The sequence below is a fragment of the Alosa sapidissima genome, chromosome 9 (genome assembly GCF_018492685.1).
Source record: "Alosa sapidissima isolate fAloSap1 chromosome 9, fAloSap1.pri, whole genome shotgun sequence".
Taxonomy (NCBI): Eukaryota; Metazoa; Chordata; class Actinopteri; order Clupeiformes; family Clupeidae; genus Alosa; species Alosa sapidissima.
In genome coordinates this window covers 1190098-1214196 of record NC_055965.1, presented here as the reverse complement: position 1 = coordinate 1214196, position 24099 = coordinate 1190098, and the positions used below count along the sequence as shown (strand labels likewise).

At 40.8% G+C, this 24099-nt stretch overlaps 1 protein-coding gene across 3 annotated transcripts in view; it reads right to left on the bottom strand.

Moving 5' to 3' along the window:
• Positions 1 to 6620: 6620 nt before the first annotated feature.
• Positions 6621 to 24099, bottom strand: part of tpcn3 (two pore segment channel 3) — a 29495-nt gene continuing 12016 nt past the window's right edge. For all 3 annotated transcript variants that reach the window (XM_042104752.1, XM_042104753.1, XM_042104755.1), the window contains 9 exons: positions 17613 to 17798; positions 14656 to 14720; positions 14452 to 14539; positions 12471 to 12540; positions 10781 to 11000; positions 10557 to 10647; positions 10340 to 10453; positions 10030 to 10139; positions 6621 to 7127 (listed from right to left, as the gene is read on the bottom strand). In XM_042104752.1, coding sequence (XP_041960686.1) covers positions 7009 to 7127; positions 10030 to 10139; positions 10340 to 10453; positions 10557 to 10647; positions 10781 to 11000; positions 12471 to 12540; positions 14452 to 14539; positions 14656 to 14720; positions 17613 to 17798 — 1063 coding nt within the window. In that variant the 3' untranslated portion in view covers positions 6621 to 7008. The remainder of the gene's footprint in view (positions 7128 to 10029; positions 10140 to 10339; positions 10454 to 10556; positions 10648 to 10780; positions 11001 to 12470; positions 12541 to 14451; positions 14540 to 14655; positions 14721 to 17612; positions 17799 to 24099) is intronic.

Below are 24099 nucleotides of genomic sequence, written 5' to 3'. Positions count from 1 at the left end.
AAGGTATCAGCATAATGTTATTTATTTATTTATAAACAAAAACATCTCGGTCAGTTCCATGCAGTTTTCAACAGCTATCAAAAACAAAGGTCATTTTTGGATGGATGGATTTTTTTGTGAATGTTTCTTCTTCTACATAAGATTTTAGTCATCTTTAGTTCATGTGATACTTTATTGTCAATGCACAAATTAAGTAACAGCACTGTAAAAAAAATATCTGCCTAGTTTACTCAAAAAAGTAATGGAACCTATTACAAGGGCTTTTTTAAGTAAACACAACTAGAAATAAGGCAACTTATTGTAAATGTTTTTGTGAGTATACTCGAAGAGAGGGCATAACTTACATAATCAATTTGAAATAAAAACATCTTTCAACTATAAAAAGCTTTTTCTACCAACTATTCGGAGGACTTCAAAACACAAGTTTAAGTTACTAGTTGGTACAACTTAAGATAAAAAGTAAGGAAAACCCAAAGCAACAATTAATGCAAGTGATTTATTGCAGAAATCAGTGTAGAAGCACTGCACACACAAGTAGCCTCAAAATGATCTTTTACACAGCCTAAATGCAGCATAGAATACACAGATATTTTTCAAAAATGTTTTGAAACTACAGGTTTTCACCTCTAATCAGTGAACTTTGAGCTGCACACAATCAAAAAATAAATAAATAAATAAATAAAAATAATAAAAAAAATGTTTTGAAACTACAGGTTCTCACCTGTAATCAGTGAACTTTCATCTGCACACAATAAAATAATATATCAGAAATGTTTTGAAACAATGGGGTTTCAACTATATTCAGTGATCTTTGAGCTGCACACAATCAAAAAATAATAATAATAATAACAAAAAAAAAAGTCACTTACAATCACAATACACAATAGGTACTGTAGTGTTAAGATCCTGAGTGCTATGGGCCTCATAATACAAACTGTAATGAGGATAAAACATGGCTTTGAAAAGAAAATGCCATTGTTTTCAAAATTGAATAATAAAATGCACTTTGTTGTATCTTTAGTCGCAAAGCAACAAAAATTGTATAAAAATGCATGGTAACATTTTACATGATGGGTAAGTACATATCACATTCATAGCAGCTGTGAAATTATCAAACTAAGTATTTATAATTTATTCATAAAACATGACTCAACATTCATTCACATCCAAGTTTAACACTGGGAAGTAAACTACATAGAGATGACCCGGGAACTTTGGACATTTTCCCTTGAGTGTGGGCAAAGTGGCAAAATATTATAATTACCTCAAGGTGTCAACAAATCAGGGTCAACAAATACTGGTCAGCTATATGTAGTTTACCTCTCAGTCTTAAACTCGGATAAGTGATTATGAATACTTAACAACCTGTATAGCAATAATATAAGCTATTCATAAAAATATTTAGATATGATATGATCAGATGACAAGCATAAATGGCAATAAATATTGCCATTCTGACTGCCACATTTTTGAAGGGTTGGGTATGAATGTTGTCATGTCTTCTGAAACGGTCACTACAGCTACTATGAATATGTTATGTACTCACCCGTCAAGTAAAGTGTTACCAAATGCATAAAATTAAACTTAAAAGGTCTCACAGTCCTAACAATCAGTAAAACTTACAATAATGTGCCATTACATCAATCAAACTATCGCAGATGTCCCTGCATTTTATTTCCGAAAGACAGGGTTCTCGCAGAACAGCTGGTAGCTCCTAGGTTGAGAAAAACCTTTTGTATCACCTCAAAGGTATACTTGAGGTTTTTGGGGTATTGCATATTGATTGCATAAACAAGGCCCATCAAATACGCAAATGCAGATGGTACATCCTTAATATCCTGGAGAACAACAGTCTCTTCCAAAATGATGGCTGTGTTGATTACCGTAGGAAGAGACTCGACTGCTGCAACGTCATCTTCTTTCACTGTGAGGATCCCAATTTTCACACCTTTGGTGTAGTCTTCCTCAGCATCTGTATCCTGAGAGTGTGCAAACACAGAAGACACCACTGAGAGAGAGACGGACAGAAGTTGGTAAAGGACACAAGGAGATTGGGGATAGGAAAAAGGAGGAGAGGCAGGATAAAAGAGAGGGGCCAAAGAAGTAGAGGAAGAAACACAGGTGGTGAGATAAGACAACATGCACAGAGAATAAGATTGATTATTAGAATGAAGAATGATTATTACCAGACATTTCTTGAAAAGACTTGTTGGGTCCTCCCTGAGGTAGAGGGGCAATCCTTCCAAGGCTATTCTTTTACGGTGTTCTGCAATCGCCATCACCTGGGCACACAGACAGAGATACAAAGATTATTTAATTCCCAAATTTTCATAATTCAGAATGAATCTGTAGTCATTAAAGTGCATGCGTTTTCCTAGTCTGGCAACCCCAATTTTAGCTTTGTCTTTGCTACCGCGGCCACGCATGACGTTAGTTCGCACAATCAGTGAGAAAGCAAAAAAAATAAAAAATCAACACATTACATGGGTTGAGGCAAGCTAAAGCTGGGAATCATGGAAATAACTTCAAGTCACAAACTATTGTTGTGAAAAGGTTGTGTCTATTTTCCTGCTCCCCTGATATAATGTTAAGGCTAATGTTGTTTATAAATTTAAATGTGAATTCGTGACGTAAAGCGTTTTTGCTCTGAGCAAAAGTAGCAAAACAGCAGTGAAACTTGCCAGCATTGAGCAGAGCAGAAAGCAAAGGGGCATAGCAGCTACTGCTGGCGATGTGAAAACCCCTTTACAGGAGAAACATTTACATATCACTTTGTATTGTTATTAAGCAAAGTTTGGCTAACGTTAAATGAAGTCAAAAGGACTGGTCCAACGTTTATAAAAAGTAGTCTTATTTAGATTGTAACGAAGCATCTTACAAGTTAGCAAACACAACTTTGCATGACAAGCTATGGCATTTCGCTTTCAGCTACAACACAAACTGTTCCCCAGCAATTTGGCTATGGACACAACTGGACAATAATAAGCTGAATTACGTGAAGCAAGGGAAACGTTCGTTGTTCAGAGGTGTACGCATAACTTTATAGTCATTATCATTGGCCAAAGTCTCACCAAAGATGTCGGTTTATGTTAGCTTCCATTAACTAGTTAACATTAGCTCGCCAGCTGAGTAGACTAACGCTAGCTAGCCATTGCAATGTTCAACAAACTATACAAGACTTGAGTTTAAGGCGATAAAATGACTGTAGATTGATTTTGTACTTTACCTTTACTGCGATGTTCCTGGTCGCTGTAGAGAGAAACCACAAACTTTCTGGCGATCTTCCCCGCGCACGCAATCCACCACATGGAGTAGTTCTTCTTGGCTTTGCCTTGAGCTCCTTCTGGCTCAGTGGGGAATCCCCGTAGTGATTCAAAGTACGCATGTGCCAACATGAGATTTTTTTTCAGGTGACTTCACAGACACAGGCAATTAAATATTGAAGTTGAGTCAACTGGGTTACAAAAGTATGTGAGATGAAGTCACAAAACTTGATAAGATAAATTCATTATGTGAGTTTAGTATATTTTTCTGGTCTTTCCAGTTCTGTTTACTCCTTTACATATTCTGGCTGAAAAAATGCAAGTTCTAATTTTTACAGTGAGTAGTCTGAAACGTTATTGTTAATGCACAAATTAAGTAACAGTAGTCTGAAACGAAATGCTGTTTTACATCTAACCAGTGGTGCAAATAACTGACATGTCCAAATGGGCCTTGATGAAATGCGTCGCTAGACTGTTCATACACATTTTAACGGGCCAAAGTTGAAGAGCTGTTGTCCGTTATTGTTCGTGCAAATATAGGCTGATTCATGTTCCCTTGCATTGTGTAACTGAGGTCCATGGCTAGTCTGGCTTTCACCAGACCAAGCTCAATCTTTTAAGAAATCAAAAATAAGTCCATAGGCACCCGATATTGTTTAATTTTCCGATTGAGATGTCCACGCTCTGGCTATTCTAAATGCAAAAATGCATCAGGGAGTTATAAAACAAAAACTGTAACTAACAAACTAGATCCTAATAGAAAGCTGTTAGCTTCCCTAAGCTACAGGTAGGCTTACAAGGTAGGCCTATTTACAACATAAATTGTCAATAGGCTATGCTGGCGACACAAATAAAATCTCCTTTGGAAACCAATGGCTCATGCCTTACAGTATCAAGCGGACTTAAACTGCCATATCGTGGCGAAAAGTTGTAGGCCTAATAAAATTAACGCAGCTCCATGAGTCAAGGAAAGCGCGAATGAAGTAGCCACTTCTAAATGGGACCCACTACACAGTAGCTTAAGGTGTGTTGTTAAAGCAGCCATAATGAAATGAAGGTGTCATTGTTTGGATACTTCACACACACGTGCTTTTTAATTTCATAGACTACAACTACCAAGCTGGAATCAAAGCACATCGATTCCCCTCTCACACCCTGCAGCACTTAAAACAAAATAAAGGCGTCTCAGTCTCACGCATGTAGGCTACAGTATAGGCAAAACTGTATCAGACCGGTGTAACGTTGGTAAATCTTCCATTGCACAGAATGATTTTTGTAGCACGTGCAACAAATGACAGTCGAAAGATACAATTACAGTGCTGCTATCAATTTGCTTGATATAACCGCATTTATAGTTTTCTACAAATGCAATCAATCAAATTGGCCTCCATCACTCAACCAACGCTAACGGTAACATTACCTAGGTCCTTATTGATATTATAAGATTAACGTACCTGCAGTAAAAACCAAGCATGTCCGATAAACATCCTCAGATTTATTTCGGCTTCAAGAAGAAATGGGAATTACATTTCATTTGAACATCCTCCTATCCTTATTAGACGTTCTCTGCGGTAAACTAGTCCTTGTTGGAAGCGTCCATTGTTTTTCCAACCCACTTTTAACTTCCAACAAAATTACGTCTCACTGCAACGATGCGCCATCTAGTGGACAAACGACTACTTATCGCCAATACTGGAAATGCAGCCATGATGATGATGATGAATATTTATTTTGACTTTCTTTTAATCCTACTGAATTTGTAATTATGTATCGGCCGTTCTAATACCGATAGTATGTGGGTGCCTGTGTGTGTGTGTGCATTTGTATATGTGTGCACCGCCATCTACAGGCCAATGAGCTGTACAGTCACTAAATGTACACATAACCTAATTTTTTTTAGACCCCCCCCCCCCCCCCCCCATGGATGAAATTCTACGAAACTTGGCATACCCCCAGAGACTGCCAGGTCAATCATACACATACAATTTGGTGCAGTTCTGAACATCTTAACTGAAGATAGGGGCGATTAAAGCAGAATAATATTGCATTTTAATTTTTTACCGGGGGGGTGCAAATCACAAATGAGTGATTATGGGCCAGGTTGATGTGGGCCCTTGAGACCAACATGCCATAAAAGATTCTTCATCCTGTTCAGGTAGTTATTTAGGAAAAACTGCTTTTTTTGCGGTTCGGGGGGCCCCCGGGGACGAAACCAAAATTTTCCGTAAAAGTCTAGTGGGGCTACATACCCACCAAATTTCATGTGCACCGGGTATCGTTGAACAAAAATTCAGGAAGTAGATGATGGGGGGAAGAAAAAAGAAAAAAACTTTGACAATCCCTATATGACCGCTTCGCTAGCAGCGGTCATAATAAATGAGTTCTAAGGAATATAATAACTCATTTATTTCAGCTGCAATTAAGATACTAAACAGTAACAAATGACTGTATATTATTATGCAATATATTTACTGTATATACTGTAGGTTGTAGCCCTGATTGCTGTTGGTTTACACTTTTAAATCAGACCAGATGATTTCTGGATCTAAGGTCTCATTTGCCATGTAGCTTGAATGTCATTCCTCATTTTGTAAGTCGCCTTGGATAAAAGAATCTGCTAAATGAATGTAACTGTAATATTTCAGAATTTACGTGAAAATATGTCCCATTTGTCCCAACTCTGGGTTCATTTAAGTCACTTTAAGTCTTAAAAAATTGCAGCTTATCTTTTGTCTTTGTGTATTTTAAATCTAAATGAAATTTCATTGTTATTCAATTGGAACCTCTGGAGCCAGATGCTGCTAATGCCATAGTTTGTGAGTTGATGATTGATTTACTTAACATTTGCGCAGATATTACAGACTCTAGTTGAGTTCATTCTGTCCTATGATGAAGCACTGCAAGACAAAGTCAAGTAGCAAGGTCAGACGGATACCAAAATATGCTGTAATGGCAGCATTCCCTAGCCTGGTCCTACAAGACTCTCGTACATTTCATAATGTACAGAGTCTGGCCACATTCAATTGCCAAGCGTTAACTTCCTTGAAGGTGAGTTTAAAACTATTGGATCTGCCCAGAGCTACTCTGGATCTGCCATAACCAATCGCTAACGCTTGGTCGTGGCGTATGTCATCAAACTAGCGCACAACCTCAACGTCATCGCTCTCAGACACCCTCTCTGTTGACTGATTGGACAGGTAAAATTTGGCCTGAGAAAACCCGCGAATATACCGAAATCCCAGACAACGTACTGAAGGATAATGAAAATTGAGCGGAAGTACGTAGGAGGGCGGAGCCAGGCTAAGCATTCCCACCAAACATCAGAATTGTAAAGATTTTTTTTTTTATATATATATATATGACATTGTAATTGTTCATTTAAAAACACATGGCACTTGAGTTAAGGAAAATGAAACAACATTCAAAGACTACTACTGGTGCAGCCCATTCAAGCCCATTATTTATCACTGTTTACTGTTGACTGTTTATCATTATTCAAAATATAACATGGAAAGTTTTGGCATTGTGCTTTATAAAGTTGTCTGCTGACAACCAATACAAAAATCATTAACACAAACAGTTGACATATGTTAGTATATAGTGGTTGACATTTGGTTTACATGCTGTACATTCAAGAAATTTAGTCTCTTTCAAAAATATATGGTGCAAAAATATGCATTTACAATGTATTTTTGGAAAAATAAATGCTTAACTGACATATTTGTTCATTCCCTTTCAGTACTAGTTATACAGAGCCAAAGACTGGATTTGCAAAGGTTGGATTTTCATCCTGTTCATCAATGTCGTCCAGAGTAAGGTCTGCTTCAAACATCCTCTGCAACAGGCCATCCACTGTTTTATATCCTAAGGGGACAAGACACTACTTTAAAGCAGAATAGCATATAACTTATAAGGGAACAATTACAATAGCTCATGGGTAAAGAAAACAACAAAATAACATTTCAACCGCATCAACTCTGAACGGAATATTCCATACGTTTCACAAAAAAAAATTCCTACCTGTTGTCCATACACTTAGGATATATTCTACTGGGTTAGTTTCATGGTGATATTGATTTTCTTTTTTTTACCAGCTCAGGCCCAGCAGGCAAATCCATTGCACATGATGTGAAGCTAATTTAATAACTGACTAAGGGCCCTATTTTGGTGATCTAAAATGCATGATCACTGGTGAATAGCTTAAATACATTTAGGGGTTTGTCCAGTCCACATTCAGGGCGGTTTTATTATCAAACGTTGGGCGATTGGCGCAAAAAGCCAGTTCTTATGTTTCTTAATCAGTCATGGGTGTGTTTTAGGCGTAACATCCTTTAAACCAATAAAAATTACATCTGTCGTTCCCTTTAACAGCAAGCAGTGCACATTGTTTAATAAAAGAGAAGTGTATGGCGAAAATGTTGAGTCTAAGATAGGAATAAGCTTTGCACTGCGTTTCTGATCGTCAAATTAGGGCCCTAAATCATTCTGCTAATTTAATACTATGCACACAATCCTATATGCAAACTTTGGTTGATCCCAAAGCAAGGCCGACCAACTAAACTTAGCGTCCATCGTGTTCCTCTAGATCAGTGGTTCTTAAACTGGGGGTCGGGACCAGAGCTAGTGAGCGCTCAGGTGGCTGTTCACTTGGCTGCTCCTCTGATCAAATTCGCCTCAGGTCGCTCCGCTCAATTTCGCTCACCGCTCCAATTAAAAATCCTCCCTCTCCAATGAAATCGTTCCACGCTCGCTCCTAATTTAAAAGAAGAAGAAATAATCTACAAGCTGAATTGTCACCTTAAACTGAAAACTTAAATCCCAAAGAACTCGAGTAACGGCAATATAGGCTATTTCACTCATAGAACATTTAGGCCTATTTTAAAACACTGAGAGTGCAACAACGAACAAGCTTGACAACATCAATACACTGACGTATGTGAGTCTGATTCTGCTCCATTGGGATGTGATTATGGGTTGTGTTTTAACCGATACAGGGGGTGAATCCTGTAGGAAGAACACCTGAACCATCCTTCTTCCCTACAATTACCTTAACATTGTTTTCTGATCATTTTTTAAAGCTATTGCACTGTCAATATCTTCTACAACAGACGCAATGGTGAAATCTAATGTCTACCTTCTAGCAACAGCGTTTCTGTTTGGGAGATCCGGGATGAATGAAACACTTTGTAATTAAATTAATTGCCTAAAGAATACAGGCTTAGCATCCAAGTTTTACTTTAGCCTTCTACTTGATATGAAGCATATTTAAATTACTCACGTTTTTCTTTGCTCTCCGTAGCACACACTCATGTTTCCGCGAAATGTGTCTTCCTAGATTCCAACATGAATCTTCACTTACTGTAAGTGTCACCACATGCTCTACACTGTTAGTAACTAGTTGTTTTGTAGCAATAGTACACTTGTATGACTTAACAGTTTCCTTTCTAAAATATTTAGCGAACTCCATCCCCATCAACGAACTTATGACCAATCATTGAAATTTAACGGTCTTGGTTTTATTAGGAAGACATGAATTCTAGTGGGTTTAGGCATGACTCAGACTCGTGGTGTGAGCGGAGTTTTCGGAGCGAAATTGGAGCAGACCAGAGAGGCCGCTCCGGCTTCTAAATTAAAAAGCGCTCCGCTTTTTTCTAAAGGCTTTTAGACCAACATGTTTTAAAAACTGGAATATTCAGTAGCCCTAGATGTAGGCTTCCAATTCACACTGTCCATAATGTTCCTCTGTCAACGCAAACTCAAATATCTACCTGCGCCTCTTGCAATGATGAGCTTGAAGATGCTGTACATAAGCTTACCAGTGACAGTGACATTAATAATGCCTTTGGTGTTGATATAGACTACCTATGAGAAAACATTTTCTGCCTCTGCTTTCAATGCCCATCTCACAACATTTCGAAACCAAATTTCGCTAGTTTGAGAGAAGGGGGTTGCAAGACTTGGCCCATGTTTTTTGGGGGGTCGCCAGACAAAGAGTTTAAGAACCACTGCTCTAGATGTTAGAAAGCTCTACACTACTACAAAAATGTTTTATTACTATTTGTATTAAGTTACATTTAGTGGTATGGCTCTGTTTTGGGAGCCCCCTGCCCTTCCATGTGCAGACATGGAAAGTATAAGGCAGGGAGAGCACCATACCCACCACAGGCTGCAGAACAGTGTAGTAGGCATCAATGGCATTTGATTGATCAATCAGAGGTATGAGGAGGAGATGGGTTGCGAAAATCTCCATCATTGCAGAGTAAGTGATGATCAGTTAAGCAGTCAGCAAAGTGACTGGCACTAATTCTATGCTCCATTGCTGCTTCACTGCATACACACATACATATTGGTATTACTCCTTGTTCTCACTGCATGGTGGCCACAGCACTGAAACTTGTTTGTAGTGCACATTGTGGTTCATGATTAGAACCCATAGTATTTCTCCATGAGGACATAAACAGAGTGAAACTTAAAAACAGAAAAGAAAAAAATGTAATGCCATCACATACTTTGTAAATCTAGAATTGTATACCTTACCAATTGCAAAGCACTACTGACATCTGTTCTGCTTGATATTCATTTGAGAAAATCAAAATACACATAGGTTACCAGTATGTGAGAGCATATACTACTAGTATGTGCTGTACTATGTGTGTACTAGTGATGTGTTGAAGCACTTTGTGTGCAAGCTGGCAATGATAAAAAAAACACACAAAACTGTTAGGCCAATCATACAGGGTGTTTGCAAGGTCTTGGGATGACTCACTTTTTGAAGCAATTCTGAACATGAGTGAAGGTCTTTCCTTTGGTGTCTGAGAGGATCCCAAGTCATTATCAATTGTTTCCATGGCGTCCCCCAAGTTACCATCTGCTTCCCTTTTTATTGTAGACAAACAGAAAATGTCATGAATACCAACTTTCTCTCTCTGTCTGACAAAACTGATTATTCCATATCATTTGAATACTGTCTATGATTATTTACAACATTCAAGACAACTATTAATTTACATGAGAAAATAACAGCAAAGTTGACTGGACTATTTACTGGATGTACTGTAGTTCAGTATGGCACTCACGAGGAAACATTTAGCTCCAGTTCTTCAATTTTCTCCTCTAAAGACGTCTGTAAGACACTTTTGTCCACGGTGTACTCAACAAAAAAGGCTTCGAGAATAAAAGCCACAAAAATGCTAAAAAAAAAAAAAATACAATTAAATTAAACATTAAATTGCTTGCTACTTCTCAATAGATTAATGAGAAAGACTCAACCACCATGTTGGGCATTTTCCTTACTTGATGATGATGATAACAACCACAATGTGGAAAACCACAAAATAGATTCGTGCTGCAACATGGGTAACAGCTGTGAATCCACTTGCCAATAGTGAAAATGTGTTAAAGAAGGCAACAGCCACACATTGTCTGTATTTGTATTTGGTATATAAACATGGTGCTGGTCTTTCAGGACCTACTCAGTAAGGTATTTCTACTAGACACACAATGTTCAGAAAGGATATCATGCCACTGGTTGACTACAGTGAGTTCCAGTAGCAGAATGAAAGAAGACACAACATTGTTGAAATTATTCTTGCAGTAATTGTTCTTAGCAAAGGCCGTCCCTTTCAGAAGGAGATTTCCACAATACTCCTTCTGTGGGTCTGTGGAGTCAGGTGGTAAAAAACGTACTTTGCCCTTGAACAACTCCATACCAACCATGGCAAATATGTAGTAAACCACCTGTGAGAAGCACAAAATGATTGGTTTGATTAGTCACTTTGAATGCAAGTGATATCGACTACTGTCACTGCTAGAACCAATGTGGCTAAAGACATCATCAAACGAATGAGGCCATTCTCAAGTTTGTTGTAATCCCAGCTATGTTTTCATAGCCGGCTGACCACTCATACATGTTAACTAACACTAGAACATGGAAGTCCACTGTGAAGAGACCTGCTTGAAAATGAAATAAAATTAAATGACTGCTGCCTTGATTTTCCTGCCACCAGGGTCCTGTGGTTGAGCAGTCAAGTTGTTGTATGTAAAGGTGAATTCCAGCAATGTCCATGCGCCCATATGTTCATGCCCCCAGAGCGTAGCATTGTAGCTGCAGCAACTCGAGCTAGGTAAAACCGATTGTTTTTTGTTTAGTTTCGTACCGACAGTTCTCGGTGACCTCGAGAAAAAGAGATCCATATGAAAAATCGGCGGATTTCTCCTTTAACAGTTATAGCTGCTACTGCTTACAGCATGCGGCATGTTTTGCGGCTGTCACCACCCAGTTGTGCATGGTTGTATCTTTCCCCCTGTTATGGTATATGGATTAAGCTTGATTATTGATTGGCTGCAGACAGCACATCTTGTACTGTGAAGGAAGGCCTTTTCCAAACCCAGAGTTCAGAATGCAGCATGTGCTGCAGCTGCCTTCAGCCAAATGCATGTTGTACCCTGCGTCATGTTTGCAAAAAGCAATTACAGCAAGTGAAATTAGCTCACCACTTTGGCAAGATTCATCATGAAAATGAAACTGATCAAGTGTAGGCTTGATCATAAACTGCTAACCTTGTTTGGCTACTTTTTTTTTCTCAGTCTTGAACAATTGTATATCCATTTCCTTTACTGTGCCCTCAAAATAAAGTAGTATGATATCAAAAGTGCACTCAAAATGTCTTAAATTGAAGAGTCATGGTTACATAGGGTTTCCAAATCCTGATAATATCGAAGACCATTTGAACATTGTTTCATGTTATTTCTCTTTTCCTTTAACAATTATAAGCCGCATTCTCAATTATGAGCCATACACACACAAGTCCTTTTTACACATATTTGTGTTATGCATATTATCTCCTATTCATTTCGATCATACCCATAGCACTTGTTCATTTTGGCTGTTGTGTAAAGGTTGAACAAGGACTGTCCTATTAATCTTATGAATGTCATTTAAACACATGGAAAACATGAACCAGATGTTTTTTTGAAAAAGAAAGTAAGGTTAATTGTATTTCAAATAACCTCATATGAAAACATCTGTTTCTATCACATCAAGAAACAAGAAATTGACACACCCTTGAAGAAAATATTGTTGCTTACAACAGCCTTGTCTTTATCTTTGTTGACTGCTGCAGTTCCAGCTGTCAAAAAAGCTGCAGCTCTCAAACAGATAGTCCAGAAAATATCCTTATATTAACAGGAAAAGGTTTAGACACTCACCAATATAAGCTGGCCAAATGTGAGAATCGTTGGCCCAATTTTGATGAGAGTGTTTATAATTGTTCGAAATCTAGAGTAAGATAATGCAAAAAAGGGATAAGATGTGCAGTAGTTATCCATTCTCACCTGTTAATATTGCAGTTTATGTCATCACATATCTCATATGGTATGGTGCATGCAATGAACTTCTGAATATTCATTCACGGTAATCAGCAGTTACATTTTTCATGTTTCCGCTCTGGGGACTACGGCATCACAGTTCCATTCTGTTCCAATCTATGTGACACCATCATTAAAACATGATTATAGCAATGACATAAACCTCAAAGCGTTTTCCTTCTGGTTAATCCACTGACAAATAAAATGATCACTTTAAATACTTACATAGAGATCAAAGCACTGAGAAAACAGCATGAACACCCACCCACCCCTTCATTAGATAGATAGATAGATAGATAGATAGATAGATAGATGAAGGGTTCAGATGCAAAAGCCTCTAAATGCCACCTATGTCAAAAATGAGATAAAGATGGTGAGGGGATGCTCTCCACACATAGTATACGCTAATCAAATAATTTAACTTCTAAACCCACTAAATACCACTCTCTTCCTGGTCTGAAATATCGATTTATAGGCAAAAACCTATAGGAGCCTGAATTTAAATGCTCATTTAAAAGAAAAGTGGTCAGACGGATTTAGAGGGTTTTGCATCTGAACTCTTCAGATATACTTTATTGATCCCTAGGGGAAATTCAAGATTAGAATTAGTTGTTATTCACATGCTAAAAACTTCATAATTGCCTGTGGCTTTGAGGGAGGAGATAAAATTGACAAAGCAGGCGGAACTAAACTGTAAACAACAGGTCCATGTATAGTTCCATTGTTGTGAGGCATGCTCGGTCATTGGAGAATAGATGGCAGTAGATACTGTAGGTCCATTGAAGGAGATCTGATAGATGCACACTAATGTGCAATGAAAGAACCTTCTCAATACATACATAATTTGTTTCACTTTGAATATTACAAAAAGTTACACAGACTTATGTTAGTATGGTTAGAAATACTGTTACATACACATACGGTTACCATTACGTATACGCCTGGAAGACAACGTTGGGGGCTTAAAACACCATCGTGCCTTACGCTTGTATGCGCGACCTAAGCAGCATAGAACTAGCTGGTGGGTGATCTGGTGGGCTTTAAGAGGTTTTATACAACCAAGAAACTTCCATAAATAAACTAGACTGGGCCTCTAATTCAGACCTGACTTTATTTGTCTAAAGCTGTAGACACACCCAGCCAGTAAAAGGGACCTGTGTCTAATTGGGACTCTTGGGCTGACTGAGTGGGCTTTTAATCAAGTTTTTATGATTGTTTCATTGGAGCTAAATGAAGCCTCTATTACAATAATTTTTATTTAATAAAAACTGCAACTGATTGTTGTGTGCGAGAATTCTGTGAGCGAGAATTTAAATTATAGCGCAAAACTAATAATCTATCTGTAAGGCAGATCATCGAGACATTTCAATCATTCATGTACAATACCATCATAACAATCAATACCATCATAACAATAAGTAGTAATACTCAGTAGACACATTCCTCCCCACAATTATTGCTATATACTGTATGCTGTAAACGCAGTCTATCTCTTGGTGTGATCCAGTCATCGTTCCTCGTCCAATAGTATGTTTGGAGAACAGGCATACACATAACATCTCCTTTAATGGAAACCATCTACTTCCAAAATCCATGATCATGTTTCTATGATTAAATGACCACTGGAGCATAGACTCCAGATTAAAGTGATGTCATTCTTCTCAGCACTGCTGCTGACACAGTCATTTCCAGACAATAATCAATATCCAAAGATATCCTAGTATGTCTTGGTAGAAAATAATGCATACAAGCAGTGCAAAATATATATGCATTTAAAAAAATGAAAAGTGGACAGGGAAAAAAAAAAAAAAAAAACGGTCACCTTTTGATGCTGTCTACCACACGTATAAGCCTGAGAACACGCAGGATGAACACAATATCCAGGATCTGCCGGCTGGTATAACCTCCAGCTGTAACAGAACAAGGTCCATTCAGATCAATGCAATGGGAACAGAAACGTTTAAAAAAAAAAAAAAATTAAATCTGATAAACAGATAGACAATAAGGGTGTGGAAAGGAAACTCACAGGAACTCAGAGCCCAGTTAAAAATGGTGGCGATCAGAGCAGCTACAACAACGATTGTGTCAAACCTGGGGGATTGAACAAGATTATTGAGAAAGTGAGCTTTTCAGTTGCAGTTCAGCATTTAAAGCCATATCACAAGGATCCCATGCTTTATTTTCAATTATAAGATCATATATGCATTATCTGTTAATTCTGTAAATCCTGAATGTCCAGTTATTTACTATTCTTGTATTTTCAGTGTTAGCATAGTGCAATAGTGGGTATAATGAATGCTGCCCGAGTGTCAACAATGAAGTCACTCTTCCCTTCCAGTATCTTCATTATTCCTTCCTCTTTTGTATGAAAGTGCTCATTTGAGCTGTATCACTATTAATAGTTCATAGTATGCATAATAGATCAGAGTTTCCTCTTGAAAAAAATGGTGCCGATCAAAGTGACTGGCAGAGGTTTCGTTTTCCAGACATTTTGATGATATGCCGATCAAATATCCTATTATCACTTCTTAATCAGTCAAGTTGAGGAAAACTGCAGTCAGGCTATGTAGCTTTAAAAAATGACATAATCAGGCCGCATAAAATGCAACATGTTCATTAGCCTAACTTAAACATGCTTAGATAGTCAATTTAAAGATCTAGTCAGTCTCTATGCTGTTTTAATGGACAGCAAGAATCTGCTTCATTCATTGTTTTAAAAAGGCTACGTTGTTTGTTGCTGCTACCAGGGGCGGACTGGCAATCTGGACATTCTGGAAAAGTCCAGAACGGCCGTCCATCCAACGGCTGTCGGCCTGGCTCAATATAGCCTACTTTATCAGCCAGCTGTGTCTAGCTCTCCAAATAAGTATGCTTCACTTATGCCTATCAGTATCTTATGTCTACGCTTCAGTTATCACTGTTATATATATATATATATATAAAAAAAAATAGCAACATTTGTGCCATCGCGTTTTCAATAGCAGGATAGGCACAAGGGACAATGGAAAGGCTACAGTGTCACCAAGGTTTCCAACTCACACAATTGAGAAATGGCTCACTACCTCACGTCACATATGCCTTTTTTCATGTCATTGTCAACCATTCATATTTGCTTCCTTCGATGTATACCTTTTTTTAATTAAGCTGACAACGAGATCGGTGCATAAGCATGTAAACAGGCCAGCTATCACCGTGGTCTGGATCTCTGTCATTTTTTAAGAGCTAAAAACACATTTTGAAGCTAAATATTAACCTGAATAAAAATAAATGTAAAAAAAAACAGCTGTTGAAAATGTCTCCGTGGCAAGTGCATTCTTATTTCAGTTTTTACCTGTATCAGTGTCTGCTGTCTGTGCGTGTGTAACGGCATGTTTGGAGGGTGGAAAACACACACACACACATTTGGCATGTCCTTGATGTTATAATCTACGATTAATGTGGAACATGGGCTATATCTAAAGGGAAATGCAACTCCGTTCATTGTCACCAACAGAGTTTTTTGTCCTTGCGCAAAACAGACGGGTTGTTGCCTCAATATTGAATGATGAAGAATGAGTTGCACTGTCTACTTGTCTAGACTTTTGCTACCACAACTACCACATATGCAATAGCTCTAACTCTAGGTCCATAGTCCATACACATATTGGTGATACTGTGCACCAACCTGAGCAAGTTGTAGGCTTTGTACAGTTTGTGGAATGTGTGTTAGTCTTAAAGACACTCAAGGCCATTTAGACACCTAGTTGTGTGCGAGTGCGAGGGTAGTGGGCCTTTTTGGAAGAAAGTCCAGGGCCTTTTTTAGTCCCAGTCCGTCCCTGGCTGCTACCCACGTTATCTCCAGTGGTTCAACAGTTTCACTTGCGCAGATGCACACACACATTGAATGAGCGCTCACACCACTACCCCACACACACAGACCCATGACTACACTGGATATGGAACTGTGTTCTGTTCCCAGAGCATACTTTCTCTGTCTATGATCTGCAGGGTTAGGGCCTCCTCGACGAGGAGATTGCTGGTCCGCAGATAATTTGCAGCGCAATCGAATGTTATCATTGAACCGCGGACCGAAAGAAAAAGAAACTAAACTTTTTCCAGAATAGGAAATATTTCTTCATTTAGTGTTATCAAATAAAGAGGCATAGCAATAGGGGGTAGTGGTGTGAGCACTCATTCAATGTGTGTGCGCATCTGCGCAAGTTAAACTGTTAAAGCACTGGAGATAACGTGGGTAGCAGGGGTAGAAACTGTAACCTATATTACAATAATGTTTACACCCAATAAAGCTAGCAGAAGGACTTTTGTCTGGTGATTCTCATCAACAACCCTTTAGAGAACAACCAGATTATATAGGTTGAATTTACAATATTCAACTGAGATACAGTTATTATGGACTCCTTTGTATGGAAGGGGCATACAGTATGTGGCTGTACTCGCATGTGCCATTTTTTGGATGACACGTTTAGAATAGATGTAGAACATGTAGAAAAATAATCACTTTTCCAAAATGTAATTGACAGTGTCTCATGTTACCACAACAATGTATGCTCCACTAGAGTTATCATTAGGTAAAGGGATGGTTTGCTACTGACTCCAATGAGCACAAACAATTCTTAAGAAATAGGACAAACCATGATACAGAATTGAAAAATAAACTTTGTTATGACAAATATATATGCTCATCTGCAAAGGTATGTGTTCAAACAAAATGTGCCTTCATGTAGCTGTGGGACCAAATTAATGACAAGACTGAGGTTGTGAAATGATAATGACATGTGTAATGATGCTCTGCAGCTGTAGAAATACTTTCAGCACATGTAAAACATCATCTGTAAAAGTTTTTGGATGGACACACAAATATCCTACTTTTGCCTCATTGTTAATCAAATGGTAAACTGTTAACTCATGTCAAATGGTCAACATAGTGCAATCTACTCAACAAATAATCCACATTAAAATAAGGGGACAACAAATTAGTCTCACCAGTTCCAAAACTCATGTCTGGAGAAAAAGGCTCGTGGCTCACATATGTACAGCTTCAGCAGGATCTCCACCAGGTATAGGGCCAGGAAGACCCATTCTGCATTCGATATGAGTGGGTTCTCTTCATCTAGGCCAATGAACACTGCATTGACCAGGATGATGAGGTCATAGATGTAGACAAACCCCCTACAACATACAGAACATTGGTGCAGTATTTACAAATACAGAGCATAGACATGTCTAAACTGATATTGCAGGTTACACAGAATTTAGAACAGCTAGGCGTTGTCAGGCATGACGCGCTAGCGGAGTGTAACCTACGGACTCAAGTGGCTTATTGCTTTTGTAAAACTGTTGCTATAAGTACCTGGCAAAGTTTCATAAAGTACAGGGACAGCAACGAGAAATGTAACGATTTATCCACAGATAATCATTCTGCCGCCAAAGAAATATATTTCCTCTATCTGAATGGTTGCCAAGCAACGTCGAGACGCGGCTACTTTAACTTTTGTATTAAGTATGGTAGCGCAGTAATATAGAACGAAATGCGTTCAAGTATATCATGGTGTATGTTTATGCTGTAATTTACAACGGCATTGAACGCGATTCAGCCAATCACAATCAAAGACCGGAACTATCAGTTTTAGAATTCATACTCTGCAACATAAGTACAGGGTAGCTATGGTAGCCAAACATGTACCAATGGAAGCCTACTAAGCAACACTGTAGCTGTTTTGGCCTACATCAATGTAATGTAACATAAGTTAAAAATGCCAGTGTCCCTATCTAGTTCCTGACCACTTTCAAGATGTCAAACTGCTGAAAAGATCATTGTTAGTCATAACAGGATGCTGGTACTGACCACTGACTATCGAGTGCTTAGTGCAAGGTCGTATTTGTAGAGACGGGTGCGCACATCCAAAATATGTTGTAACAGGTGCCAGACAAAACGTGTCAGAAAGAGAAGAAGATGGTCTGCACACTGTATAGGCTCCAAGAGGTACTTTATTTATTTTTAAAAGGCAACGTTTCAATCTCAACATCAGGCAAATAAGAACTGGTAGGGAAAACCTATATCACATGACCATATAGGCCTAGTAATCAGACAGCAATGACAGCATTACATTGAAAGCTGTGCTTTTATAACAACATTATGCAAAATGCATGTAATGGCAATACATCAATACAGAAACAACATTATGCAAAATACATGAAATAGCAATGCATGGAATAGCAATCCATATACAGTGTTGGGTCAGATTACTTTGAAATGTAATTCAATACTGAGTACAGACTACATGGCAATTTTTGTAATCTTCTGTTGCATTATATAATGTTATTCTCACGGGTAGGTGCATGACCCTTTTTGTCTGTTTCAAACGAAGTGATAGAGAAAAAAGTGTATTGAAAAGTACATTTCAGCACTCCATCAAATTATGCAGAAGTGGTCACTTGTGTTGTTCAGCTAGTTAGTGGTTATTGTAAAGGCCATCTATACATGCTGTATCTTCCTTTTTCAGGACAGCCTGGGCTAACCATATCTGGGAAAGTATGATGTGACCTTTGAAGATACAGGCTATTGGTATACCTGCTGGGCATTGCTGCCTGACGCACCTCCACCAGTGCACTCTATGCAAGTGTGTTCCCCTACACACCTATGGGCAGGAACGGGTCATCAGCTGGGGACCACCAGTCACTGATGTTTCGCTCCTTTAACCCCAGTACATCTCTTGGTGGCGGAGCGATGGCTGGTATCTCTACCTGCCACCCCCTGCTGATGCCCTAGGTGTTCTGCCCCCACCCTCTATCTCTCCTCCTCAGCCACAGCCAGAAGCTGCCCCTCTCTGCCTCCTCCGCCAATTCCTTGATGGCTTTCCAGCTCCCTGCTCCTGTGCAGCCAATGTCTCGCAGCAGGCGAACTGTTGAGGCGCCCACAAAGCCCCTACACCCCACCTCAACAGGGCGTGTAATGGCTTTCCAGCCAGCCTCCTGACCCTCTGCTGCCAGGTCTGCATACTTGGAACGTTTGCGTTCATTGGCAGCCTCTATGCCTTGTTCCCACGGGACAGTAAGTTCCACCATCAGGATGGTCTTGTCTGGAACTGACCACAAGATCAGATCTGGCCGGAGCGAGGTTTCCACTATCTCCCTTGGAAAATGGAGCTGTCTCCCCAGGTCAATCCTCATGGTCCACTCGCCACCGGGTGAGAGGAGTCTTGGTGTTGCTGTCTGGTGGGTGGGTTTGGGATCTTCCCCAGCTCTAGCAAAGGAGATGTGCCGTCTCACTGGGGCAGGAGGTAGGCTGTTGGCCTGTTGTCTGCCTGCCTCTGCCACCTCTTTCAGCACCAGGTCATGCCGCCACCTGTAGCGGCCTTGTGACAGTGCCGTCTTGCATCCAGAGAGGATGTGCTGGAGGCTTGCGTTGATGGTGTTGCACAGGGGACAGCTTTCTTCCGCGCCAAACCATAGGTTGAGGTTTCGGGGGCAAGGCAGAGTGTCATAGGTGGACTTGATTAAGAAGCTGAGTCTGGCTTGGGGGGTCTTCCACAGATCTGCCCATGACATGGGCCTGCCTGTGACGCCTTCCTAAGACATCCAGCCTCCCTGCCGGCTTTGAGACACCGCTTTGACACGTAGACGGTCTTGTTCCGTCCTTGCCACTTCTGCCACCACCATGGCTCTTCTCTGTTCCTTGGAGGCCTTGGACCAGAAGAGGGGGGTCTCGCCCCTCCCCAACCCTGCTCGACCCTCCTGGACTCTTCCAGTGACCTCCTGGTGTTTTAACCTGCTGATGGCCATGTCAACCTCCTCCTGGGCTTTCCACTTCCTCCCTGTTCTTACTTGGGCGCCAGCTGCTCTCACTAGCTGGTCAGTGGATTCCCTCAGCTCAAGCACCATTCGAGCCTTTTCCTGCCTGTATCCCTGGCTGACGGACTGCAATGGCAGTTGGAGAATGTTCCTCCCGAATAGCCCCACATCTGACAGGCATCTTGGCAGTCCCAGCCACTTCTTGATGAACACGTTTGCTAACATGTCCATCTTATCTGCCACTGAGGAGGGGACCTCGCACATTTTCAGTGGCCACATCACCCTTGGGTACAGTATGAATTGGTAAGTCCATACGTTGTACTTGCCAGGGAGCTGGCTCTCGCTGATCCTTGCCAAGCCTTCTGCAAGCTGCTTCCTCACTGCTTCCCCCCATCTGCTTGTCGGAGAGGTCTGCCGTGTAGGTCTGACCGAGGCTACGGACGGCTTGACTAGCCAGCAACGGAATCTCCTCGCCACCTGCAATGAAGGTGGTGTGGTCGCTCCTGACCCCTTTCCTAAGGGACAGGCTGCGTGACTTTGCAGGTTTAATTCTCATCCTTGCCCAGGTCACAAGCTCGTCAATCCTCTTCAGCAGTCTCGCTGTGCATGCTGCTGTCTGGAGGATGGTGGTGATGTCGTCCATGTAGCCTCTCACTGGTGGCAGCCTTTGTCCAGATGGCAGCTTCACCCCTCCTGCCATCTTCCTTGCTCCTATGAGGATGACCTCAAATGCTGCTACGAACAGGATGGGAGAGATAGAACATCCCATGGCAATGCCAACTTCCTGTCGTTGCCAGCTCGTGGTGAAGTCTTGATGTGTGCAGCACATCTGGAGGTCTGCGAAGTAGCTTGACACCAGGGCGCGAATGCAGACAGGGATATGGAAGAAGTCCAGGGCATACTCGATTAGCTGGTGGGGAACTGACCCGTTGCATTGGCGAGGTCTAGCCACACCACATGCAGGTCGCTTTTCTCTCTTTTTGCTCGCTGGATCTGCTCCCATATCACTGCAGAGTGTTCCACGCACCCTGGGAAGCCTGGCACCCCAGCCTTCTGGCAGCTGGTGTCGATGTACCCGTTGTTTGTGAGGTAGCTGGTCAACCTCCTGGCTAGGATGGCAAAGAAGATCTTGCCTTCGACGTTCAGGAGCGCAATACTCCTAAACTGACCGATGGTGGTGGAGTTAGCCTCCTTCGGGATGAAGACAGTGGCTGCTCTTTGCCACTCTGTCGGGATGACTTGGTTCTTCCAGGCCACTCTCAAGAGCTCCCATAGATGTTTCAGGACCCCTGGGCAATACTTGTACAGCTTATAGGGTATACCGTTGGGGCCTGGTGCTGAGGCTGCCCTTGCTTTCCGAACAACCTCTGCTGCCTCACTGAGCTTGGGCAGAGCAGTGTCGAATAGGTGAGCTGGCGGAGCTGGGCGAGGAACATACCCTGGTGGTCCTAGCGGGGTTTGTCTTGCTGGGTCGCTGTAGAGCTCCTTGAGGTAGTTCTCCAGCTCTGACTGACTGATCTCCAGCTTCCCACTCCTCTTATCCTCAAGCAGCCGTCTTGCATGCTGGTAGGGTTTCCTGAAGAAGCTGCTTCTCTCCTTCTCCTTCCGCCTTCTGCGCCTGCGGATGCGCTCCGCCCTCCGTAGGCTGGCGATGCTCTTTTTCACCTCCTCCCACAGTGGCTTCAGGCCCTCCTTCTCCTCTGGACTCCCCTTCCTCCACTGTTTTCGAAGATGACGCCGCCTCTTCACCAGTGCCTCAATCTCCCTCTCCCTCCTCCCCTTCTGCTTCTCCTTGTCCAGCTGCTGCCAAACTGCGGTCTCATTCGCTTTTGGCCATTTCACTGGTTGCCTCCTCCCTGGTTCTTTCCTTTCAGTCCTCGGTCCTGGTTCTTGGGTGTCTGAACGTGAAGGTGTTCTGGGGTCCGTTGGTGTCCTAGTGGTGTTATCAGTGCCACCTTCATAGGAATCAGTGTTCACCAAGGTCCCTCCTGCCTCTGCCACTTGCCTTCCCTCTGCAACGTTGGATCCCTCAGCTCTGTGGTTCCTTTTGTCTGACCTGCAGCTGCAGCGCAATGTTGCTTTCGGGCTCCCTCCTCACACTTTCTCCTTCCCTGGTGAATCCTAAGCCCCCTGAAAGTGGTCACCTTCTCCCATCCACACCTGCATCTTCTCATAATCCTACAATCATTGCCTTGGTCCGTTCCGGTCGTTGCCATAGAGTCTGTCTGGTTTGGCCCTTCTTCCACCCCGCCTCTCGGAGGGCCTTCGGGTTGTTTTCCTTTGTTCGTCTTCGTAGTGAAGGCTGATTTACAAAGTGATTCCATGCCCCCTTGAAAAACATATTTTGAGTGTTTTCAAAATACAAAAATACAGTATTTTGTAGTTTAAAATAGACTACTTCCTGATGAATTTCTGCCCATTCCTGTATGTAATGAAACACATAAACACAATGTAATCAAATAATCTTTGAGAATGTAACTATAATCTGATTACACATTTTTTATGTAATCTGGTCTGATTTTAGTTGCTTATTTTTTATAATCTGATTACATAATCCAGATTACTTGTAATCAGTTACGACCCAACCCTGTCCATATAAAAACAGTCAAGTGTATAAGAATTTAAGGATTTACAATTGGCTATGCCATATAGGAAGACTAGTAACATGGTGGAAACATCACAAGAAAGGTTTAAGATCAAAATACATGTTTAGACCCTTTGGAGACATGGTATCTAAAGTATGTACCGTATTTTCCAGACTATAAGTCGCTCCTGAGTATAAGTCGCATCAGTCAAAAAATGGGAACAGGAAAATCATGTACAGGAAAAAAACATATAAGTCGCACCGGACTATAAGTCACATTTATTTAGAAATGTATTTCACAAAATCCAAAACCAAAAACAGAGACTATGTAACTGGATTATTGAGGCCAAAAAGATGAAGACGAAGGAGTGAAGGCAGCCAAGAGGAGGGCAGGAAGGTAGGCTATTGCAAAACAAGATTCACTGAAAGAAAATACCATGTGGTACACCAAAATGTATCTAAAATGCAGAGAATACAATGCAATCAAGCATTTTGGGCGATGTGGAGTCACAAACTGGCAGCAGATTAAATGCTCATGAGCGAGAAAAAGATGCAGTTTTAGATGTGACCAAAGCAAGCCAGGTGATAGGCCTATAGGCCCGAAGGTAATTGTAAAGCAATTTACAAAAGATTCACTGAACAAAAATGCTTATATGATACATGAAAATTTAGCTAAAAATGTGGAGAATGCAATGCAATCAAGCATTTTGGGCGATGTGGAGCTGGCAGCAGATTAAATGCTCACAATAGAGAAAAAGACTGTTTTAAAAGGACGTGACGACGCTGAGGCAAGCCAGGCAATAGGCCTATATAGGCCCGACGGTATTTGTAAAGCAATTTACAAAAGATTCACTGAAGAAAAATGCTGATGTGGTACATGAAGATTTAGCTAAAAATGTCACGTACACCTCGCTGCAGCCTGCGGGAAGGCGAGGCTTGACATCAAGCCCCGCCCACATCCAACTCAGCCATGTTTTCTTTGCCTACATCACTCCCCATACGCTTTGGCTTTAGGCCTACTACCGACAGCCCGGTAGCGAATTATATAGTATATTGTTTCATATTAGATGATAGAAACTGATGATGTAGGCTAAA